Below are 19480 nucleotides of genomic sequence, written 5' to 3' on the forward strand. Positions count from 1 at the left end.
TGCTGTGCATTATTGCAGAAGGTCACCATTTGTCCAATAAGCACTGATGAGGTTTTCACCTATGGTCATTGATCTCAGTGGTGCTAAAGCTGCCGCCTGTAAATTTACGCACATCTTCAGTCGGCTCTGTCAAGATTCACAACTCAATGTGCATGTCGTATAATCTAAACGCGCAGTAATTTACGAAGACAGTCATGTATGCTGATGTTTGCTTTGAATCAAGGACAAAACCTAGTCATGTGGTATCCCTTAATTAACTTTGTTTAACATCTAAACAAGCAGGTGCTTAAGAATCTTTTAAGTCCTTGAGCCTTATATTTAAGTCAATTACTAATGAAATCCCAACACAGAAGTGTAATGACACTGTTTTTTTTTTATTTATTTTTTTTATTCAAATTCAACTCAGCCCAGTTAGTATTCATTAAATGACACCGAATAGTTATTCTCTGATCAAACAGGATTATCTAGAGTGCAGTTAAAGAGCAGCACAAGCCTCCTTCAGGCAGAGGTAATGACTATGAAGGACTTGTGTAATGAAATGAAGGACATGGCAGAAACATTCAGCCATGACTGGGATTCTCAAAGCATCTGCTGAATCCATAAAGCTTTAGTCATGTCACTCATATATACCTCAAACAATGAGATAAAAAACTAGCTCATTCTAGATCTAAATAAGAATATTATCTAAATAGTCCTACCTAACTAATATTTATATACATTGGGGTCCAAGCATTTGAGACCATTTAATACATTTGTTTTACAAATAGGCCTATATATAATATACATACATACACATATATATATATATATATAATACTAAAATCAAATATTGCCATTTATATATATATATATATATATATATATATATATATATATATATATATATATATATATATATTATATTTAGTTTATATACAAATATTTCAACTTTTTATTGTAATTAACTTTATATTATATTATATTAAATTATTTCAGAATTGTAATATTTGGTATATATATACAGTATACAGTATATGGACTAGTATGGTATATACTGCATAAACTTGCATTATATTATTTTCAGAAAAAGAAGGAAAATTTCTTATTTCTTAGTTCTATAGGTAGTATTTCAGGTATGTACTGCTCTATAGGAAAATGCTGAATGGCCAAGAGCACTTCTTCTCTGTGGTATTATACAGTCCCCTCTAGTAGTGGCTCTAGTAAATGAGCTAACATTTTTCTGATGAAATCATTAAGTGGAGGTGGGGCAATACCATGCAAAATTATGTACACAAGTAAAATATCTGCAAATTTAATCATATTTTCCCAGTTACAAAGTTTAGTTAAGATTTTACAGTGATGATAAAAAATTAGATCTCCTATCCAATATTTTCAAAGCCTGTCTTTCTATTGGTTGTAAAGTAGTCCCGCCTGTCAACTGGTGAGGCAGTAATTCTTGTGTGAAAAAAATCATTGCATTAATATATAACTTTGAAGCCATACAGCAACGTCTAAAATTTCCATGGACTACTGACAACCTTCTACCTGCTACTATAACATCTGGGTCCAGATCTCTATTTGCAGACTTTGAAAAAACATACATACAGTTTTACTAACATTAAGATGTAAACAGTTTTTAACCAGTTAGTTATATTAACCATTGCTGCTGATATTTCTTCTGCAGCTTGCTTTTTACTTTTAGCATGCAAGTATATAACTGTATCATCAGCATACATCTGACAGTTTACAGTAGGTGCAAAACATTAATTAACATTCATTTAAAAAAAAACTACACAATATGATATGATATGATATGATATGATATGATATGATATGATATGATATGATATGATATGATATGATAAATTTAAAAAATTACATTCATTTCACAATTGTAACATTTGGTGCATATATATGCAGTATATATGGACTAGTCTGATATATATGGACTTTTTTAAATCAATATACAGTCACAATGTGAGGGTAAGCAAAGAGTAATTTAACATGTAGAATAAAATGGCCTACAGTGCCCTGCTTATTCTATACCTCACAAGAACAGAGGTTTGAGGGATCTTAAAAAACTACTCAAGAGAAGAAATAGTGGATGGAAAACATGAGAAAATCTTCCTTATGGCATCATTTTAAAAGAAACCCAGTTCCATGGAAGAAAGCTGGACCAACACTCTGACTTGAAAAAATGCCAATGTGTTTTCCTCAGGAGAGCATGCTACTTTGTCCTCTCTTCTCGAAGCTGAACGCTTGGTTTGCTCCTGAATGTGGAATGTTAATGAGGTTGATGGGTTTGATTTGGGTGGGGTGGGAGAGAGAGGAAAATGAGGGACAGAGAAAGAGAAGACTGCCAGAGCGTGAAGGAGTATGTCGCTCATAAGAATTTCCCGCACCCTCCTTTCAAAATACAATAATAGTCTCAAGGAAAAAAGAACTGGCTTTGTTTGACTTCACCAGTCCAAGACATAACATGTTTTGCTGCATGTCATCTGCTGATGTCAACAACTGCCGAAACAACCAAGGAAGTTTTTTTCCACGGATCCAATTCTCCTGTGCTTCTTCACTGCCAGCGCATGCCAATACACACAACAGCATCCCTACCTAATAGAAATGAGGAAAAGCAACCATTTTAAATAGATACTTCATTGAGATAATTTTACATATTTGCAATGTCAAGTAACATTAAATTAAAGGAATAGTTCACTCAAAAAGGACAATTTGCTGAAACTTTCCTCACGTCCGGGCCATCCAAGATGTAGACGAGTTTGTTTCATCATCCAGACAGTTTTGAAGAAATGTAACATTACATCACTCTGCAGTGAATGGGTGCCGTCAGAATGAGAGTTCAAAGAGCTGATAAAAACACAGTATTTCCACAAGTAATCCGAGTAAGACTCCAGTCCATCAGATAAAATCTTGTGAAGTGAAAAGCTTCATGTTTGTAAGAAACAAATCCATCATTGTGGCATTATAACGTCAAACTGTCACTTCTGGCCAAAATATGAGTTCATAATCCATAATAATGCTTCGTCCAGAGAAAAAGGCCATCCCCTGTTGTCTTCTCACATCACAATCCACCAATTTATTTGTTTAGAACATATATATTTGTTTTTGTTGTGCATATTTCTCTCTTGATTCAGGCAAGATATCCTTTTCACTGGAGAATGCAATATTATGGATAGAGAACTTTCTATTTTATCTGGAAGCAACAGTTTAAAGTTAAAAACAACTTATTACAAACTTGCAGCTTTTCACTTCACAAGACATTAATCGATGGACTGGAGTCATGTGGATTACTGTGATGTTTTTATCAGATGTTTAAACTCTCATTCTGTGGCGCCCATTCACTGCAGAGAATTAATTGATAAGTGATTTAAGGCTAAATCTCTCCAAATATGTTCCCATGAAGAAGAAAAAATAATTTTCAGCTATTTACATTTTTAGGTTAACTATACCTTTAATTAAAAAAATACTGAAGACTCAAAATTGAAAAAGCCAACAGATGCAGCAGTACATTACCATACTGCTTTTTGGACAAGATCCACTATGTTCAGACATGCTTGAGGGGGGAAAAGTTATAAAATCCTTCATTATCCCAAAGCCCCCGTACACCTGAGCCCTTGGCGCTTTTTTGCTCCTGCCAATGAAAGAGTGTGAAGAGAATCAGGTAGCTGTCAGAGCGTATCTTATCATGTCTCCACAGAAAGACACAATATGACTCTGCTGATGGTCTTGAAAACAGAGTGAGATCTGTGAGGTATTTCTTGCTTAACAGAACAGTCTGGTCAAGTTCAGAGGCTGTATATGTGTGCTCATGAATTAAATAACACCCGTATTATTGTAATATACTAATTTACATGTATCTTTTACACCGTTGCTCCAAGCAGATGCTTTGTGTGTGTGTGTGTGTGTGTGTGTGTGTGTGTGTGTGTGTGTGTGTGTGTGTGTGTGTGTGTGTGTGTGTGTGTGTGTGTGTGTGTGTGTGTGTGTGTGTGTGTGTGTGTGTGTGTGTGTGTGTGTGTGTGTGTGTGTGTGTGTGTGCAGAAATATGGTCTTTTTTCAACCCCATTATCAGATGCTACATCTTTTGGGGCTACTGTATCCACGGAAGCGAGAACAAAATTGAAGATCTCATCAGCAAGGGAGCACATCACTAGGAAAGCAGAATGCCGTAGCCTACGCTGTGTGTAGGCAGATAGCACAAGGCTCCAGGCAGATAGACATCAGGCTATGAACATCCAGATCACAGCTTGCAGCTGGCTCAAAGCTAAGTACAACATCCAGAGGTGACTGTGTGTGAGGGAAGATGCTGAAAAGTTGTTTCAATTCAAAGATATAGATTAGGGTGACCAAACATGCCATTTTCCCAGGACACGTCCTGGCCAGGATTTCTATATTGCCTAAAATATCCAGGTTTTGGCTTTGGTTTCCTGTTTTCATACTTAATGAATGTAATGATCGTTTGACCAGTAACATGCAGACATTGTACGTAATTGACCAATCGTGGTGTGTGAGAAGGTGGGATCTACAGAGAACGGTCAAAGCGATGGAAATACGTGGACATATTAGTGTTGGACTTGAAGCAGCACTGAGCATACCGATCGGTGTATGACATTAAAATACGGTACTTTGTCATACAACAATTAATCTGCGCAGTGCAAACAAAGCCAAACCGTGGATATTTTAAGCAATATAGAAATCCTTGCCAGGACATGTCCTGGGAAAATGGCACGTTTGGTCACCCTAATATAGATGGATTATGGTTCATTTCCCCACACAAAGCATACTGTATATACTTTGCAACATATCTTAGTGTAAACATTGTGAAATTATCAACATGAAATCTTACTCTGCTCAACCAGACATATTAAAAAGGGTTTTGGATTGTAAGCAAACATGAACAGTTGCACAAATGTAGGTTGACATGAATAGGTTACAGCAGCAATGCCATGAGCAACTGCACAGAAGGTTGATTAAGGCCTGGGTTAGTTTCACTTGTGGTTCTCTCCTGCCCCCTGCTGACCTGTTGCGTGTAATGACAATACAATGTCAAGTTCAATCTGCAGTGCTGGTGATATGCAAATCATCAGCAAATCATCATTTTTATTATTAATCAGTCTTTTTGTCTTGTTTTTCAGTAAACATATCTGATCTACTTGAGAAGTAATGTTTGGAAGATATCCCCCCCCCCCCAATTTTTTTTTTTTTTTTATATATTTTAAACATAAACTTCCATCATCAATTTATCTTGTTTTAAGCATGCTATTTATTATTAGGGGTTCAATATTAACAATATTAACAATATTACATAGTTTACAGAGTTATTATCATTAAAAATAAAACATTTTTGTTATTTAAAATAAATCTGAAATATAAGAAATATTAGATGTTAGAAATTTCTTCTAATTTCTCATTCAGTTTGAGCTGAAGCATTAAAATTACTAACTGGAAATAAAATAAATAAAAACTAAAACTAAAATGCATAATAAATTAAACCAAAATAGTAATATTTAACAAAAATGACTAAAGTGCATACTAAAATTACTAAAAATGTAATTAAAATTAAAATTAAAAGTAAATATAAAAGCCAATACAAAATATTAATAAAAACCATAATAGTATATAAATAATGGTGGTATTATTATGTCAAGTGTGTAAGTATGTCACATGTATCTGTTGCATTCATTTTTTGCTCACCTTTACCTTTTATTACAGTAGCTCTGCGGTTTCCTGTGCACTCTGTTGTGTATTCACCTGGGCTTGATAAGAAAGGAACAGTCCTCTGATTGCCTAACCCACCTAGTTATTTTTAGCCCCTTCGCCATCCTTATCATCAAGGTAAAATAAGAATGTTGCTGAGAGGGCTTAATTACGTATTTCAAACAGATGCAGCGACAGAGTCTCATTTCCCCGTTCCCTCACTCTCGCTTTTGGGACTCTGTTGTAATGAAACAGGAATTGAGTAAATATTCACTTTGCTTCACTATTGTTTCTAATTATTGCAGCACTGTATGCGTTCAAACGCATCTAAAGCTTCATTTGTATTGTGGGAATTACATTTTAAATTAAAATTTCATAGTCATAATTTAACTGCCACTAATTTCTTCAACTCTCAAGACTTGGTGGAAAATTAAAAATATAACTAAATCTTCAATGGATCCATGTATACATTCTCCAATTTAGTATAATCCTGATTTCTATTTTAACAAATAAAACCTCTTTATTGCTGCAAATGGAGTCAATACTGCACGACTCATCTTCATCATTTATTTTCTGATAATAAATTTATCTCCTTCAAAGATTTAACATCCATTTATGCTATTCCTAAAGGAGAATTTATTCATTATTTACATATAAAGGAGGTCATCAGGAATATATATATATATATATATATACATTAATTACAATATGCTTCAAACTTCTGCATTTGTCACTCAGATCAATACAGTTTCACCTTCAAGAAGAATGTTATCTAAATATTATAAATTAATTCTTAGTATAGATACATTAATGTACCTGAAAAATGGGACTCAGATTAATCTCTTTCCCCAAGATTTTAATGTGTGGCCACAAATTTGTAAAAATATAATTATATAATTTATTATTATTTTTTATTCTTCTTCCTTTTGTGTGTGTGTGTGTGTGTGTGTGTGTGTGTGTGTGCATTTTTTGTGCATTCATGTAAAATGTGTTATGATAAAAGTAATAATTTAACTGCCACTCAAAGGGAACCATGTTAAAAAAAAATCCAACATTAAAGTATGTTTTTCTTGAAGCCACTACATTTGAATTCTATGTTCAGGTCAAATAAACAGAATTTAGCAATAATAGCAATAAAAACACCCTTCCTCTACTAACTCCTCCTCAAGGTTATCCATTTATTCAGACTGTTTTATAAAGCCCACAGCTGAACAGCTCTCTGGCATGGCTATATTCCAAACACGGTACTTTTTAACACAACTACACACAGCAGCAGTGCACAGCAATTAAAACGAATAGATTTTTTTTTGTTTTTAATGGCAGCCAAGGTGTGGAAAAATCTATTAGAATTACCTATTAGAATTTTAGCAGAAAATACTAAGTAAAGATTATTATTACAAATAATTACATCAATTTGAAATGAAAAGAGATTGAGAAAGAGAGAGGGAGTTACATTATGTTACAATTAGTTTTGTAGGTAGAAAAATAAGTGTTAGTCTTTTTACGTACTCTAACCCTAAACCATAGTTTCGATTTGGTTGGTATAATAAGATTAGATCTTTTCATTGTTAACATATTGGTTGTAAAATAGTCAGGCATTAAAATCAGACCAGGCTTCACCGTAAAAACCACCCTAAGAGTCCTATAACCAACTTTAAATGTTAAAACAACTTGAGTAGAAGTCACACCAAAATGCCATCCCATAATGCTCAAATGTCACCACATTTATACAAAGAATTACTTGCGATCCAATTTGTACCATAAATTGAATCAGCTTTCATTCAGCCCTAATTTATTTTATGCATCTTAATATTTTAATAGATGTTAAATTTGAACTGCACTGGAATTAGCTGAGAGTGAGCGCTTGTGTATCTGTTTGGTGTCAATGTCTGAACACGCAGTCCACTACTATCAAACTTGCACATGTCAGACTCAAACAAAGTTTTTAAGACTAAACAGCTCAGGTCTTTCCCTGAGTAAGACCAGCACTCACAAGCCAACTAGGGTCAAACCGGCTGTAATTCATATAATGACACATATGACAGCTTCCCTTACATGTCATCCAGAAAAGGAATTTGTACACAAGCACAAATCTTTGAAAAGGGAAATAGATGTTTACCTAGTAGTTCGCACAGTACTTTCAAAAAAAGCAACAATGGTAGCTTCAGGATGAATATTTCCAAAGGAAAACTGCTTTATATGTAGCTTTTCTGGGACTTTCAGAGCTCAGTATAGATGGGGAGGACCGCATTCACAGAAATAAGGATTTGGAGGGGAGGAACGAACAAAACATTTGTTTGTTATCAGAGGACCTCTCTCCCAAGGTCTCCCTTGGCTCTGGCTGTAGAGCTTCTGACCAGAACGCCTCTTAGAAAGAGATCAGCCTCCATGCAGCTTCACTAGAACAGACCACTACAACCAGAAAACACCACACAAACAGAAGACCAATCTTTGCCCAGCCCTCACCTGAACATCAGCGGAGCCCAGGAGCTGCTTCAGGACGCTACACTAAAGGCCTCAGTTCACAAACACTGTCCAAACCCTTCCACCTGAAAGAGAAGATGACAAAGAGGATGGTCTTGTTGATGATGCTGTGCTTTAGTCTTGGCTGGCTCATGTCACACACAGAAGGCATGCTTGTTGGATCTCATTTCTGCTCATTCAATGGTTCAACTTGTAATTTCTTCTGTCTGGGCAACAGCGTCCATGAGATGCCAAAACATATACCGGAAAACACCACTTTTGTGTGAGTATAAACACACACACACACACCCACGTTACAATGCATGTATAGTTATAACATCTAGATGTAGAATTTCACATTAGAAACATCACTTCAAATATTTTGATGCTGCCTAGTTGTTTTGGATGTTGTACCTATAGTATGTATGTGGTTTAATTGTCAACTAAAACCATGAAAAAAAAAATGCATTAATTGAAATAGAGTTGAAATAAAATTGTAGATATTTAAGATATTAGATATTAATTCTATAAATAAATAATGAATGCATATTATATATTATAAATAATTAATATAAATAAATAATAAATATTAGATAAAAAAATAGACATGTTGCCTTGGCAACTAACTGAAAAAAGTATTAAAATGACTCAATTACTAACGGGCAACATTTCTATTTTTTAATCTAATATTTAATATTATATATTATTATATTATAAATAATTAATATAAATAAATATTAAATATTAGATTAAAAAATATAAATGTTGCCTTGGCAACTAAAAGAAAAAAGTACTAAAATTACTCAAATTAAAACATAAAAAAATAAAAGTTAAAAAAAGCAAATAACAAATATACTATCAAAAATAAACTGAAAATATTAAATTAACAGCTAATTCAAAATATTAATAAACATAATAATATTATATAAATAATACCAAAATAACACTGATATGGTGATCTCATATGGTAAAATACAAGTATAAAATGTAGGTACATAAATCAGTATAATCAGTTTTATTAAAAATCTTATGATTACAAGTTACTATAAAAAAAGTATCAAACTACAAATAATTAAATATGAAGACTTTTCACGCATTGCATACAATTATTTTATTTAGCATTTTTGCAGTTCAAAACAAACTATATTTCATGATATTTGAATGAACTTTTCCTACTATAGGAATTTTAATGAAACCTAATGAACCTAATGAAAGTGATAAACACCATTCAAAAGCTTGACAGTCTAATTAAATACCTGAGAATCTCAGTGACATTGTTATTGTTCCAGAGCTTGTTATTGTGGTTTGGAGAGAATGTGATTGACAAAGAATCTTTTGTGAGTCCCCAAATATTTTTTGTAATCTCAAGTCTACCGTCCCTGATACAAATTCTCAAGCCTGACGTGGGGGAGTGTGTTTTTAATGTCAATGCTTTTCTTGTATTCCATGAAGTCATTTGTTATTTCAACCAGTCAAAAAGAGAGAGGGGTAAACATGAAGATGAAATAAAACCATATTTGGCTCCACAAGCATGTTAATCAGGATTGTATTTCTGTTTTGAACCGACTGCCAGTCAGTTTAGATAAGGTTGCTCAGCTCAGTCTATCTGAAGATGCCCAGCTGAATCACACATTTCAACCTGACAGGGCCTTTGTTCTCTGAGCTTAACTATGACTGTCTGCGCTTTGGGTTAATTACTTTGGCTTCTTTACTTTTTTCATTTTGGAAAAAGCACCAAGAGCTTTTCAGCTTGTGTGTCTCAGCGTGTCAGACTCTCTACTCGAGACTGCAAGAACGAACAGTGCTGTGCTTGATAGGAATAGTTCATGCTGCAGATGTTTTCTCTCTTTATAACTGTAAATATCCAGGCAAATGTCTCTGAAACATTGCACTCTTCAGTAGTGTGTAATTTCTGCACCACTAAAAACACCAAACAGAATTACAAAAACAAAATCTTCCTCCATCAGCCATTTAGATAACCACACCACAAACAATAATGATTTTTTCTAATCTTTCATATCTGTATCTCTTGTACCCGCACGATTTACTTAATCGCATGCTTTACAAGGCATTCATGTCCAGAGTGCTTTGTGTAATTGTGCTGTCTGTGTTTTCTGAGGGATTACTGGAATGAATATCCACAGGGAAAACACACAGACGCTAATGACAGCATGCAATAAGACTTACACAAAAATCTTGACAGTAAATAGATTATTTGCAGTCTGTAAATAGGCTACTGGTAATTGTGTTTCCACTTCTCAAAACATTTCACATCTTGAATGACCTAGTTTCTGCTATGACTCATTCTGCTCATACTAACTTCCATGAGAATCTATTAGATTCCTGAAGTGGAAGATTGGTGTACAAGTTCACAAATATACTTGGAAAGAGTTTTTTAGAGCACGCACACAGACGCACACACACACACACACACACACACACACACACACACACACACACACACACACACACACACACACACACACACACACACACACACAGATACTCTAAATTTAAACTAGCCCAATCTCATGAGAAAATGAAGCTGGTATAGTATGCTTGAAAGCATGAATTTGTATGAATTTGTGCAATGTGATTTATAAAGAAACTTTATTTTTAGAGGAAAAAAAGGAAGCATGAAAGTCCAGATTCATGCTAATTAGCCAACAATTTGCCAATATGTAAAACTTACAAATTGCCATGAGAGTGTTTTGATTTTAGCAAGTGTTTCTGCTTGGTGTCAACATTATAATGGAATGGAGAAAGACCATTCAATTAAAACTTAATAGGAGAATTTGTAGTATACTCTCCATTCAAGTGAATAGCAGCTGTGGATGTGCCCATTACCTAGAAATTCTCACCAAAAGGGTTGCAGTGTCTTCTGACTTATTAAATTATATTCAAATTAAGTGATTGGCGATCTGTTGAAAGCAGCTACTATTATTGAAACAGACGTGCCAGCTTTGGATTGCTCATAATACCACATTCACCTCTAAATAGACTGTGATATTTATAACTATAACAGTTTGATGGTAACAAATTGAAATTGTTGGATGGCGAATCACATCTCTTCTGTCTAATTTTGAGCAGGGAGATCAAGCTGACTGAGATCAGAGTGTTTCACCGAGCAGCCCTGTCTGAACTACATGAGCTGAAGAGAATGTGAGTGCAAAGAGTGAAGGACACCAAGCTGTTTACTATGAAAACGTGGAAGTGTATTTTCAGCAAGAAACCACATGGAGATTAGAAAGAATTCAATCAATTATTTAAAACTTAGAGAAATTGCTACTGAATGCTCACAACTGTTTTTGGCTTTTGGCTTAGTTTTCACTTAATGCAAAACAGCATATAAACACATGATATTTAGTCTTGTTTGAATATGTTTAGACTTTGATATGGAACATTATGTTTAACGGTGACCCAAACACATATGTATCACAGTATCAAAATACTGCAAAACCTGAGAGAGAGAAATTGACAAGTGTTTTTTTTTTCTTACTAAGAGATTATATATATGTGTGTGTGTGTGTGTGTGTGTGTGTGTGTGTGTGTGTGTGTGTGTGTGTGTGTGTGTGTGTGTGTGTGTGTGTGTATATGTGTGTGTATATATATGTGTGTGTGTGTGTGTATATATATATGTTCTGTTTTTTAAAAGAAGACAAATACTTTTTTACATCAGTATTTGTATAGTGATTTGACTTCGCCTAGGAATTTTTTTTTTTTTTCTGAACATTTACTCAACCTCAGGCCATCCAAGATGTAGATTAGTTTGTTTCTTCATCGCAACATTTGGAGAAATGTTGCATTACATCACTTGCTCACCAATGGATTCTCCGGAGTGAATCTCCGTCAGAATGCGAGTTCAAACAGCTGATAAAAACATCACAATAATGCACAAGTAATCCACAAAACTCCAGTCTATCAATTAATATCTTGGGAAGTGAAAAGCTGCATGTTTGTAAGAAACAAATCCATAATTAAGGTGTTTTAACTTTAAGCTGATGCTTCTGGCTAAAATCCCTAGTAATATTTCCTCCAGTGAAAAAGTCCATCCCTTGTTGTCTTCTCACATAAAAATCAACTGACATATTTGTTTTGAACTGTTTTGGACTGTTTTCAGATGTAAATGGTGCTTGATCTGTGCATATTTCTCTCCTGATTCAGATTTTCTCCGGAGAAAGCAATTTTATGGATAGAGGATGTGAATAGATATTTTAGCTAGAACACCTTAATGGTGGATTTGTTTCACAAAGTTTAGTGCTTTACAAGATATTAACTGATGGACTGGTGTCATGTAGATTCCTTGTGGATTATTATCAACTGTTTGAACTCTCATTCTGTCGGCACCCATTCGCTGAAGTTAATCCATTAGTGAGCAAGTGATGTGAAATGATGCTATTTTTTTCCAAATCTGTGACACTGAAGAAACAACTGATCTACATCTTGGATGACCTAAAGGTGATTATATTTTCAGCTAATTTTCATATTTGGGTGAATTATTCCTTTAAAGAAATCATCAAGCAAATAGTGCACATTGTACATGGTGGTATTTAAGATTTTGTAATAATTTTGTCGTATTGCAACCAGTTTTATAAAGATTTAGACATAATATCTGTTGCTATATGATTATTATTCTTTTCCTCAGAGTGGTGTCCGAGAATGGTGCTCTTGAGCGAATTGAACCCTTTGCTTTCTCTAACCTGACAGAGCTACAGGAAATGTATGTTGCTGCACTATGTGTGGAAATTACGTCCAATTACATTCTTGTCAAAACAATTTATTTTAGTGTTTCAAAATAGTATGTTAAAACTGGAACCAAAATCTTTGGTAAAGATCTATCTATCTATCTATCTATCTATCTATCTATCTATCTATCTATCTATCTATCTATCTATCTATCTATCTATCTATCTAACAGAACAATTACAAAATCAAAAAACCTTGTGTCACTCAAAGATGCCTTCTGGAGCCTTCCAAAGCTACGGTATCTGTGAGTTCTTTTCCGTCTTCATTACTCTTGTCTAGTAAACTCTGAATCATTGGGGTCTCATGCTGTGGTTCAGCAATTTAAAGGGAGTATATTACAAAGACAAAATACAAATGTCTCTCTGATGTATTACATTCATTAATCTTGTCTGTGTGTGTGTTCCTTTAGGACTATATCAAACACTGGTCTTAAAGCCCTGCCTGATTTCTCCAAGATCAACTCTGCTGCTCTTGAATTTCTTTTGTAAGCCTCTACTCATGTTGTCACTGTCTTAATGTATATTTTTACTTGGTTCGGGTGGATTCCTCTTCAAAAAGCATACAACTTGTAAATATTTACAAAGAAATGATCAATATAGTACAGCTGATCTATGTTAAAAAATCCATGCAATATCAAAACTATATGTTACAGTGATCTACAAGATAACATTCACATAGATAAGATTCCTCGTAATGCTTTCCTCGGATTGACCAGTGCCACCATAACTGAGCTGTAAGTATGCAACTGTGCGATTGAGTTATTCTTTATGTGAGGAGTGAATAATATGATGGGCTGCTGAATTATTGAAAAAGCATGCACACACTTAAATTGAATAAAGTTAATCTTTGAGTACATAACAAAAAATAAACTTATAAAAAATAATTAATAGCATTGCAGCAAAATTATATGTAATTAAATTTTTACTGTATATACACTACCGTTTAAAGATTTTTTTGCCAGTAAGATTTTTTTAAAGAAATTAATACTTTTATTCAGCACATTAAACTGATCACAACTGACAGTAAAGACACATAACATTACAAAAAATTATACTTCAGATAAATGCTGTTCTTTTGAACTTTCTATTCATTCAAAGGATCTTAATAAAAATAGTTGTCACAAAAAAATAAAATTAAGTAGCACAACTGTAACACTGATGATAATGAGAAATGTTTCTTGAGCACCAAATCAGCATATTAGAATGATTTCTGAAGGGTCATGTGACACTGAAGACCGGAGTAGTGGCTGGTGAAAATTTTAGTTTTGCTATCACAAGAATAAATTACATTGTAAAATATATTAAAATAGAAAACATTTATTTCATGACTTCTTTTAAAAAAATTTTTTTTTTAAACTTACCAACCCCAAACTTTTGGAAACTGGTCTAACTTAATGTACTCTTGCAGGAGACTAACAAAGAATGGAATCCGTGCAATAGAGAGCTATGCATTCAATGGTACCAGAATTGAAAAACTGTGAGTTCTGTTACATCTTTTATATATTCATAAATTAGCATCTCACATAAAATCTTTCTTTTGCTAATCTTTCATCTAATCCGTTTCTCTCTCTTTCTCACAGCTTTCTCATGGGAAACCAGCAGCTGAGTCATATCGACAGATATGCCTTTAAAGGAGCTGAAGGCCCCATCGTTCTGTAAGCATGAACAACTCTGTCTTTCAACAACAATACAACTCACCAGCTGGAGCACCATACACCCACTCTATGTCCTCAGGACAAACTTTCACAGCAATGCCTGTTTCACTCACACTAACCTCTGTTACCTGGTTTAGTTCAACAACAAGCTAAGTACACCCAATCGTGTAGTGGACACTGAAATGGCTGCTGTCATTACAGGGACATCTCACACACTGCTGTCCACACCCTGCCAGAAAACATGCTGAGGACTCTTAAGCTTCTGACGGCCACCTCTGTCTACTCTCTAAAGAGGCTCCCCAACCTGGAGCTGTTTACTGAGCTCACGCAGGCCAACCTGACCTACCCCAGCCACTGCTGTGCCTTCAAAAACTTCACAAAGCACAAGTCAGTTACACACTGCTTTAAAAAAAAAGTTAATTCTGTCATAATTTACTCATCCTTATATCATTCCAAACCTCTGTGGTTTTCTTTTTTTTTACAAAAGGAGATACTTTGCAGAATGTTTACATTGCTCTTTCCATACAATGTAATTATTAATTAGATGGTGCAAAAGCTGCCAAAACCACCAAAAACTCTGTTCACGCCTAGACGAATATTTGGTGAGAAAACTTGGTATGATTTTCATTTAAATGAGCATCTGTTAAGACACAAATATTATATTTTTTTCTTCTTATCTTCTAATCTTTTCTATCCACTCTGAATAAAGCTGGCTATCCAAGATTTGCACTTTTAGTCAAATGCCCAGAGCCACTGTTGTTACATAAACTAAGATTTGGTGGCACTCACAAAGAAAGTATTTTGCTAAGAAGCAGTGAATCTGGAACCGGCTCTCTTGTCTCTGCACTTTTGTGATTGATATGGTCAACCTACTGGTCTCTCTCTTGAAACCAACACAGAAGTGACTTAAACTGCAATTCATTGAAAGAGAGTCAATACCATAGACCCCCCATGTTAAATGCCCAACTTTACAACAGAAAAAAAATATGTTTACAGCCTGGTACAAAAAGTGGTTTTGGTCTATATAGCTAATTTTGCCCTTCATATGACAACTGTGAGATGAGTATTTTATTTTTTTTTTTATAACTCATCCGTTTAAATTATATTAAACCTTAAAGTTCTGCATAATGAAGAGTGTGGCCACTTGAGTGACAGGTGGATTGCTGCTGCTGTCACTGCCGTCGAGTTTCAGCAACCAGCTCTTTTCAATTATCAGGGAGTGACATGCTGCCGAGATGGGGACACCTGACTCCACCCACTTTGGGCTTCAAAAATGCTATGGGTGACATCATGGACACTACGTCCATGTTTTTATATAGTCTATGGGTTTAAAAAGCAGTATAGCGAATTCAAAAATCTGAACAGTGGTTTGAAAATATCTAAATATTGTTTTTCCTTCCTTTCTTCTCAGTGACAAGCAGGGGCCAGAAACAGAAAATTTTGCAGCATTTTTTGAGTATCATAGTAATTTTGGCTTTTTTAAGTGCCACCTACTGTCAGTGAGTGAATTTGCATTTTCATTCATCCTGTCTGATGTTTTTTTTTTTTATGCATTGGTCTAAACACACAAATTACATGCAAAAATTGAACCAAATATTTTTGTAAAACATCCAACACAATCTCATGGCAATGCATAAATATTTAACCTTTTCCCACGCCCACTGTGGGGCACCCCTCAAGCGCAGGGCACCAGTTGCACTGCCCCAAGGACGGCCCTGCCTGCTCTAAATTCCAAGATTTCTAAAGTCAATACGAGACCGAAAGTTTGTACTGGACTGCTTTTATGATGCTTTTTTGTAATTTTAAGAACTGGTCACCATTCACTTTTATTGTCTGGAAAAGAGACAAAGAGGTTTGAAACAACATGAGGATAAGTAAATGGTGATGGAATATTTTCATTTTCTTGAATACTCATCTATACACTCATATATTATTTCTGTTTTCACAGGTCTGTGAAGAATCAAATGTGTAACAATTCTGGTGCCCCCCTCCTAGAGCCATACTTTTTTGAAGACCACTGTAAGGATGTTATAAAAGTGACCTGCTACCCCACACCAGATGCATTCAACCCCTGCGAGGACATCATGGGTTTTACATTCCTGCGGGTTCTAATCTGGTTCATCAGTATATTGGCCATCGTGGGCAACTGTGTTGTCCTCCTAGTGCTCTTTTCAAGCCGCTACAAACTGACTGTTCCCAGGTTTTTAATGTGCCACCTGGCATTTGCAGACCTTTGCATGGGCATTTACCTGTTGATCATCGCTGCCAAGGACATTCACACACAATCCCGCTACTACAACTATGGCATTGACTGGCAGACGGGACCTGGGTGCCATGTGGCAGGCTTCTTCACAGTCTTCTCCAGCGAGCTGTCTGTTTACACTCTGACTGCCATTACTCTGGAGCGCTGGCACACCATCACTTACGCCATGCAGCGGGAACGCCAGATGCGCCTGCGCCATGCCTGCGCAATAATGGCGGCTGGGTGGCTTTTCGCCCTGCTTACTGCTCTGATGCCCGTTTTTGGAGTGAGTAGCTACAAGAAGACCAGCATCTGCCTGCCAATGGATGTAGAAACTGTGATTTCACAAGGTTACGTGGTGCTGTTGCTTCTACTCAATGTAGCTGCTTTTCTAATCGTATGTGTCTGTTATATGCGCATCTACCTTACCGTCCACAATCCCACCTTCGTTCCTGCTAATGCGGACATGCGTATAGCAAAGCGCATGGCTGTGCTCATCTTCACTGACTTCCTGTGTATGGCTCCCATCTCCTTTTTTGCCATCTCCGCAGCCTTAAAACTACCGCTAATCACTGTTTCTCATGCCAAAGTCTTGCTAGTGCTTTTTTACCCCATAAATTCCTGCTCGAACCCGTTTCTCTACGCCTTCTTCACCAAAACCTTCAAGAGGGATTTCTTCATTCTGACTAGCCAATTCGGCTGCTTTAAAACACGTGCGCACATTTACCGCACAGAGATCTCTTCGGGGCAAAATGGGGCCAAGGTGCCTTCACCAAAGACTAGTGATGGAACACTGTATTCCCTGGGTCACATCACCCAAGTGTACTGACCACTAAGTCAGTCCACCAAAATATGCTGCTTGGACGCTGAAATGAGGATAAATAAGGAAAAACATGGAATCTGGATATGAAATTCTTGAAGGTTTCTACGGTGTGGAATAGGGTAAAGGCATCTCATATTGATAGTGCTTGACCCAATGACGGTGCTACACCAGGGCTAGGAGGGGCTATAGCCCCGTCAGAATTTTTAATAGCCCCGGTTTATCCCCATTTCTTTATGAAGTAACTCTGACATCATCAATATAATTAATTTTCTTAGCACCCCCACATATTGGTCTAGCACACCCATAGCACCGGTAGAGAAAAAAAATCTATTCGACCATTTACAAGATGCAGCTTGATTGACCTTTGATATCCTGATAGGCGTATCCTTGACATCCAGCATGCATTTTTGTGGAAAAATTGAGATTTGGTGATATCTTTACTATGAATAATGTAGATCTTTACATCTTTCAACAAGCATGCAGCATTACTAGCGTGCAGCAAATTAATTAATACTTCTGAAGTGTTCTTGTGGAAAAGTTATCAAATTTATATATAGTAAGTATAATTAAAGTTTAGTGTAATTAAAACTTAGTATAGTTAGTATAATGAAAATTTTGTCATCATTTACTCACATTGTTTTAAACTTGTATGTGTTTTTTTTTTTTTTTGGTCCATACAATGAAAGTCAGTGGGGTCTAGTGTTGTTTTGGATCACATTGACTCTCATTATATGGACAAAGACAACTGAAACAATCTTCAGAGTAACTTGGAAGAAATATAGTCATACAATTTTGGAACATTTGGGTAAATTATGACCGAAATCTTACTCTATCTATCTAACCCTTTAAGGCTTGTGCTGATACTCGTGGCAAAGGCACAACATGCAAAAAAAAAACATTGTGAACCATGAGGAGTGTATTTGGTAGATTTGTTCCTTTATAATAGGCAAAAACAGTAGTCTTCATTAAAAAAAAAATGTAAAAAAAAATATTACACAATATAAAAACCTCTTGTTCCATTCAAACCGTTTTGTTGTCTGTTATTTAAGTTCTCATGTGTTCTGAAACTAAAAAGACTTTTATAGCCCTTGCCGTCACCCCCTCTTATCACAAATATTTCAGTCCTTTAGCACTGCATGGAATGATTTGTTCAAGGTCGCAATAACCTCGCAAGCCAACCGCAGTATGAAAGAGTTTCTCAGAGAAAGTATAACAGTTTTACATCCAATGAATCCTTCAGTGGACATCCACAAGAAAGTAAAGCGGAGTCTGCCTACATGAATTGAGGCACAATATAAATTCCAAGTTAGGAGAGAGTTTCACTCTCCAAGACTGTTATCTTTGCACCTGCAATAATGTTTAAGCTCTGAGACAGAGAGCTGTTGTTCTGCCCTTCTTTTTCTTTTTTTGGCAGCAGCAATGTTTGCCTCAGTGTTGGAGTGGAGCGATGGGAGTGTGTGACAGTTACAGCAGCTGTGCAATACAGCACCTTGAACTCAAACCTCAAATGGGCTGAGGAAGTCCACAAAAAACGAGGAATCTGTTATGAAGATGTATCAAGGCCAGGGGTTCAATACCACAAGTCAAGGGAACAGCGGACTGTGAGCAAGCCACACACAGAGAATGCAGAGAGCAGTTACTGCATTATAACTTTAAAATCATTTTAGAAAATCTATTTTAGGAGATAATCATTATTTCTAAAAACCCATGCCGGTGGCCTCCTTTACATTTTAATTCCTACACCCCGTGTGAGGACCAAGATTCGGCACAAAATACATGCTTCTACAATAATTCATGACTATATTAATGCAGTACTGTGAATAATTCTGAATTAAGAATATGATTCAAAATAGTGTTTAGGATT

At 35.5% G+C, this 19480-nt stretch overlaps 1 protein-coding gene across 1 annotated transcript; it reads left to right on the forward strand.

The window, feature by feature from the left end:
* The first annotated feature begins 8048 nt into the window (after window positions 1-8048).
* Window positions 8049-19198, forward strand: fshr (follicle stimulating hormone receptor). The gene is made up of 10 exons (XM_042767653.1): window positions 8049-8434; window positions 11242-11313; window positions 12797-12871; window positions 13070-13141; window positions 13307-13381; window positions 13550-13630; window positions 14305-14373; window positions 14477-14551; window positions 14753-14938; window positions 16500-19198. The coding sequence occupies exons 1-10, from the start codon at window positions 8250-8252 to the stop codon at window positions 17620-17622; spliced, it is 2013 nt and encodes a 670-aa protein (XP_042623587.1). The 5' UTR covers window positions 8049-8249; the 3' UTR covers window positions 17623-19198.
* The last annotated feature ends 282 nt before the right edge of the window (window positions 19199-19480 follow it).

The sequence above is a fragment of the Cyprinus carpio genome, chromosome A12 (genome assembly GCF_018340385.1).
Source record: "Cyprinus carpio isolate SPL01 chromosome A12, ASM1834038v1, whole genome shotgun sequence".
NCBI lineage: Eukaryota > Metazoa > Chordata > Actinopteri > Cypriniformes > Cyprinidae > Cyprinus > Cyprinus carpio.

What these genes read in the sequence shown, in the direction of transcription:
- fshr (XM_042767653.1), top strand. Translation starts at nt 8,250, where the DNA reads ATGACAAAGAGGATGGTCTTGTTGATGATGCTGTGCTTTAGTCTTGGC. An exon ending in CTGACAGAGCTACAGGAAAT is followed by an intron (nt 12,872 to 13,069) that starts GTATGTTGCTGC and finishes TCTATCTAACAG; the next exon opens with AACAATTACAAAATCAAAAA. An exon ending in AAAAACTTCACAAAGCACAA is followed by an intron (nt 14,939 to 16,499) that starts GTCAGTTACACA and finishes CTGTTTTCACAG; the next exon opens with GTCTGTGAAGAATCAAATGT.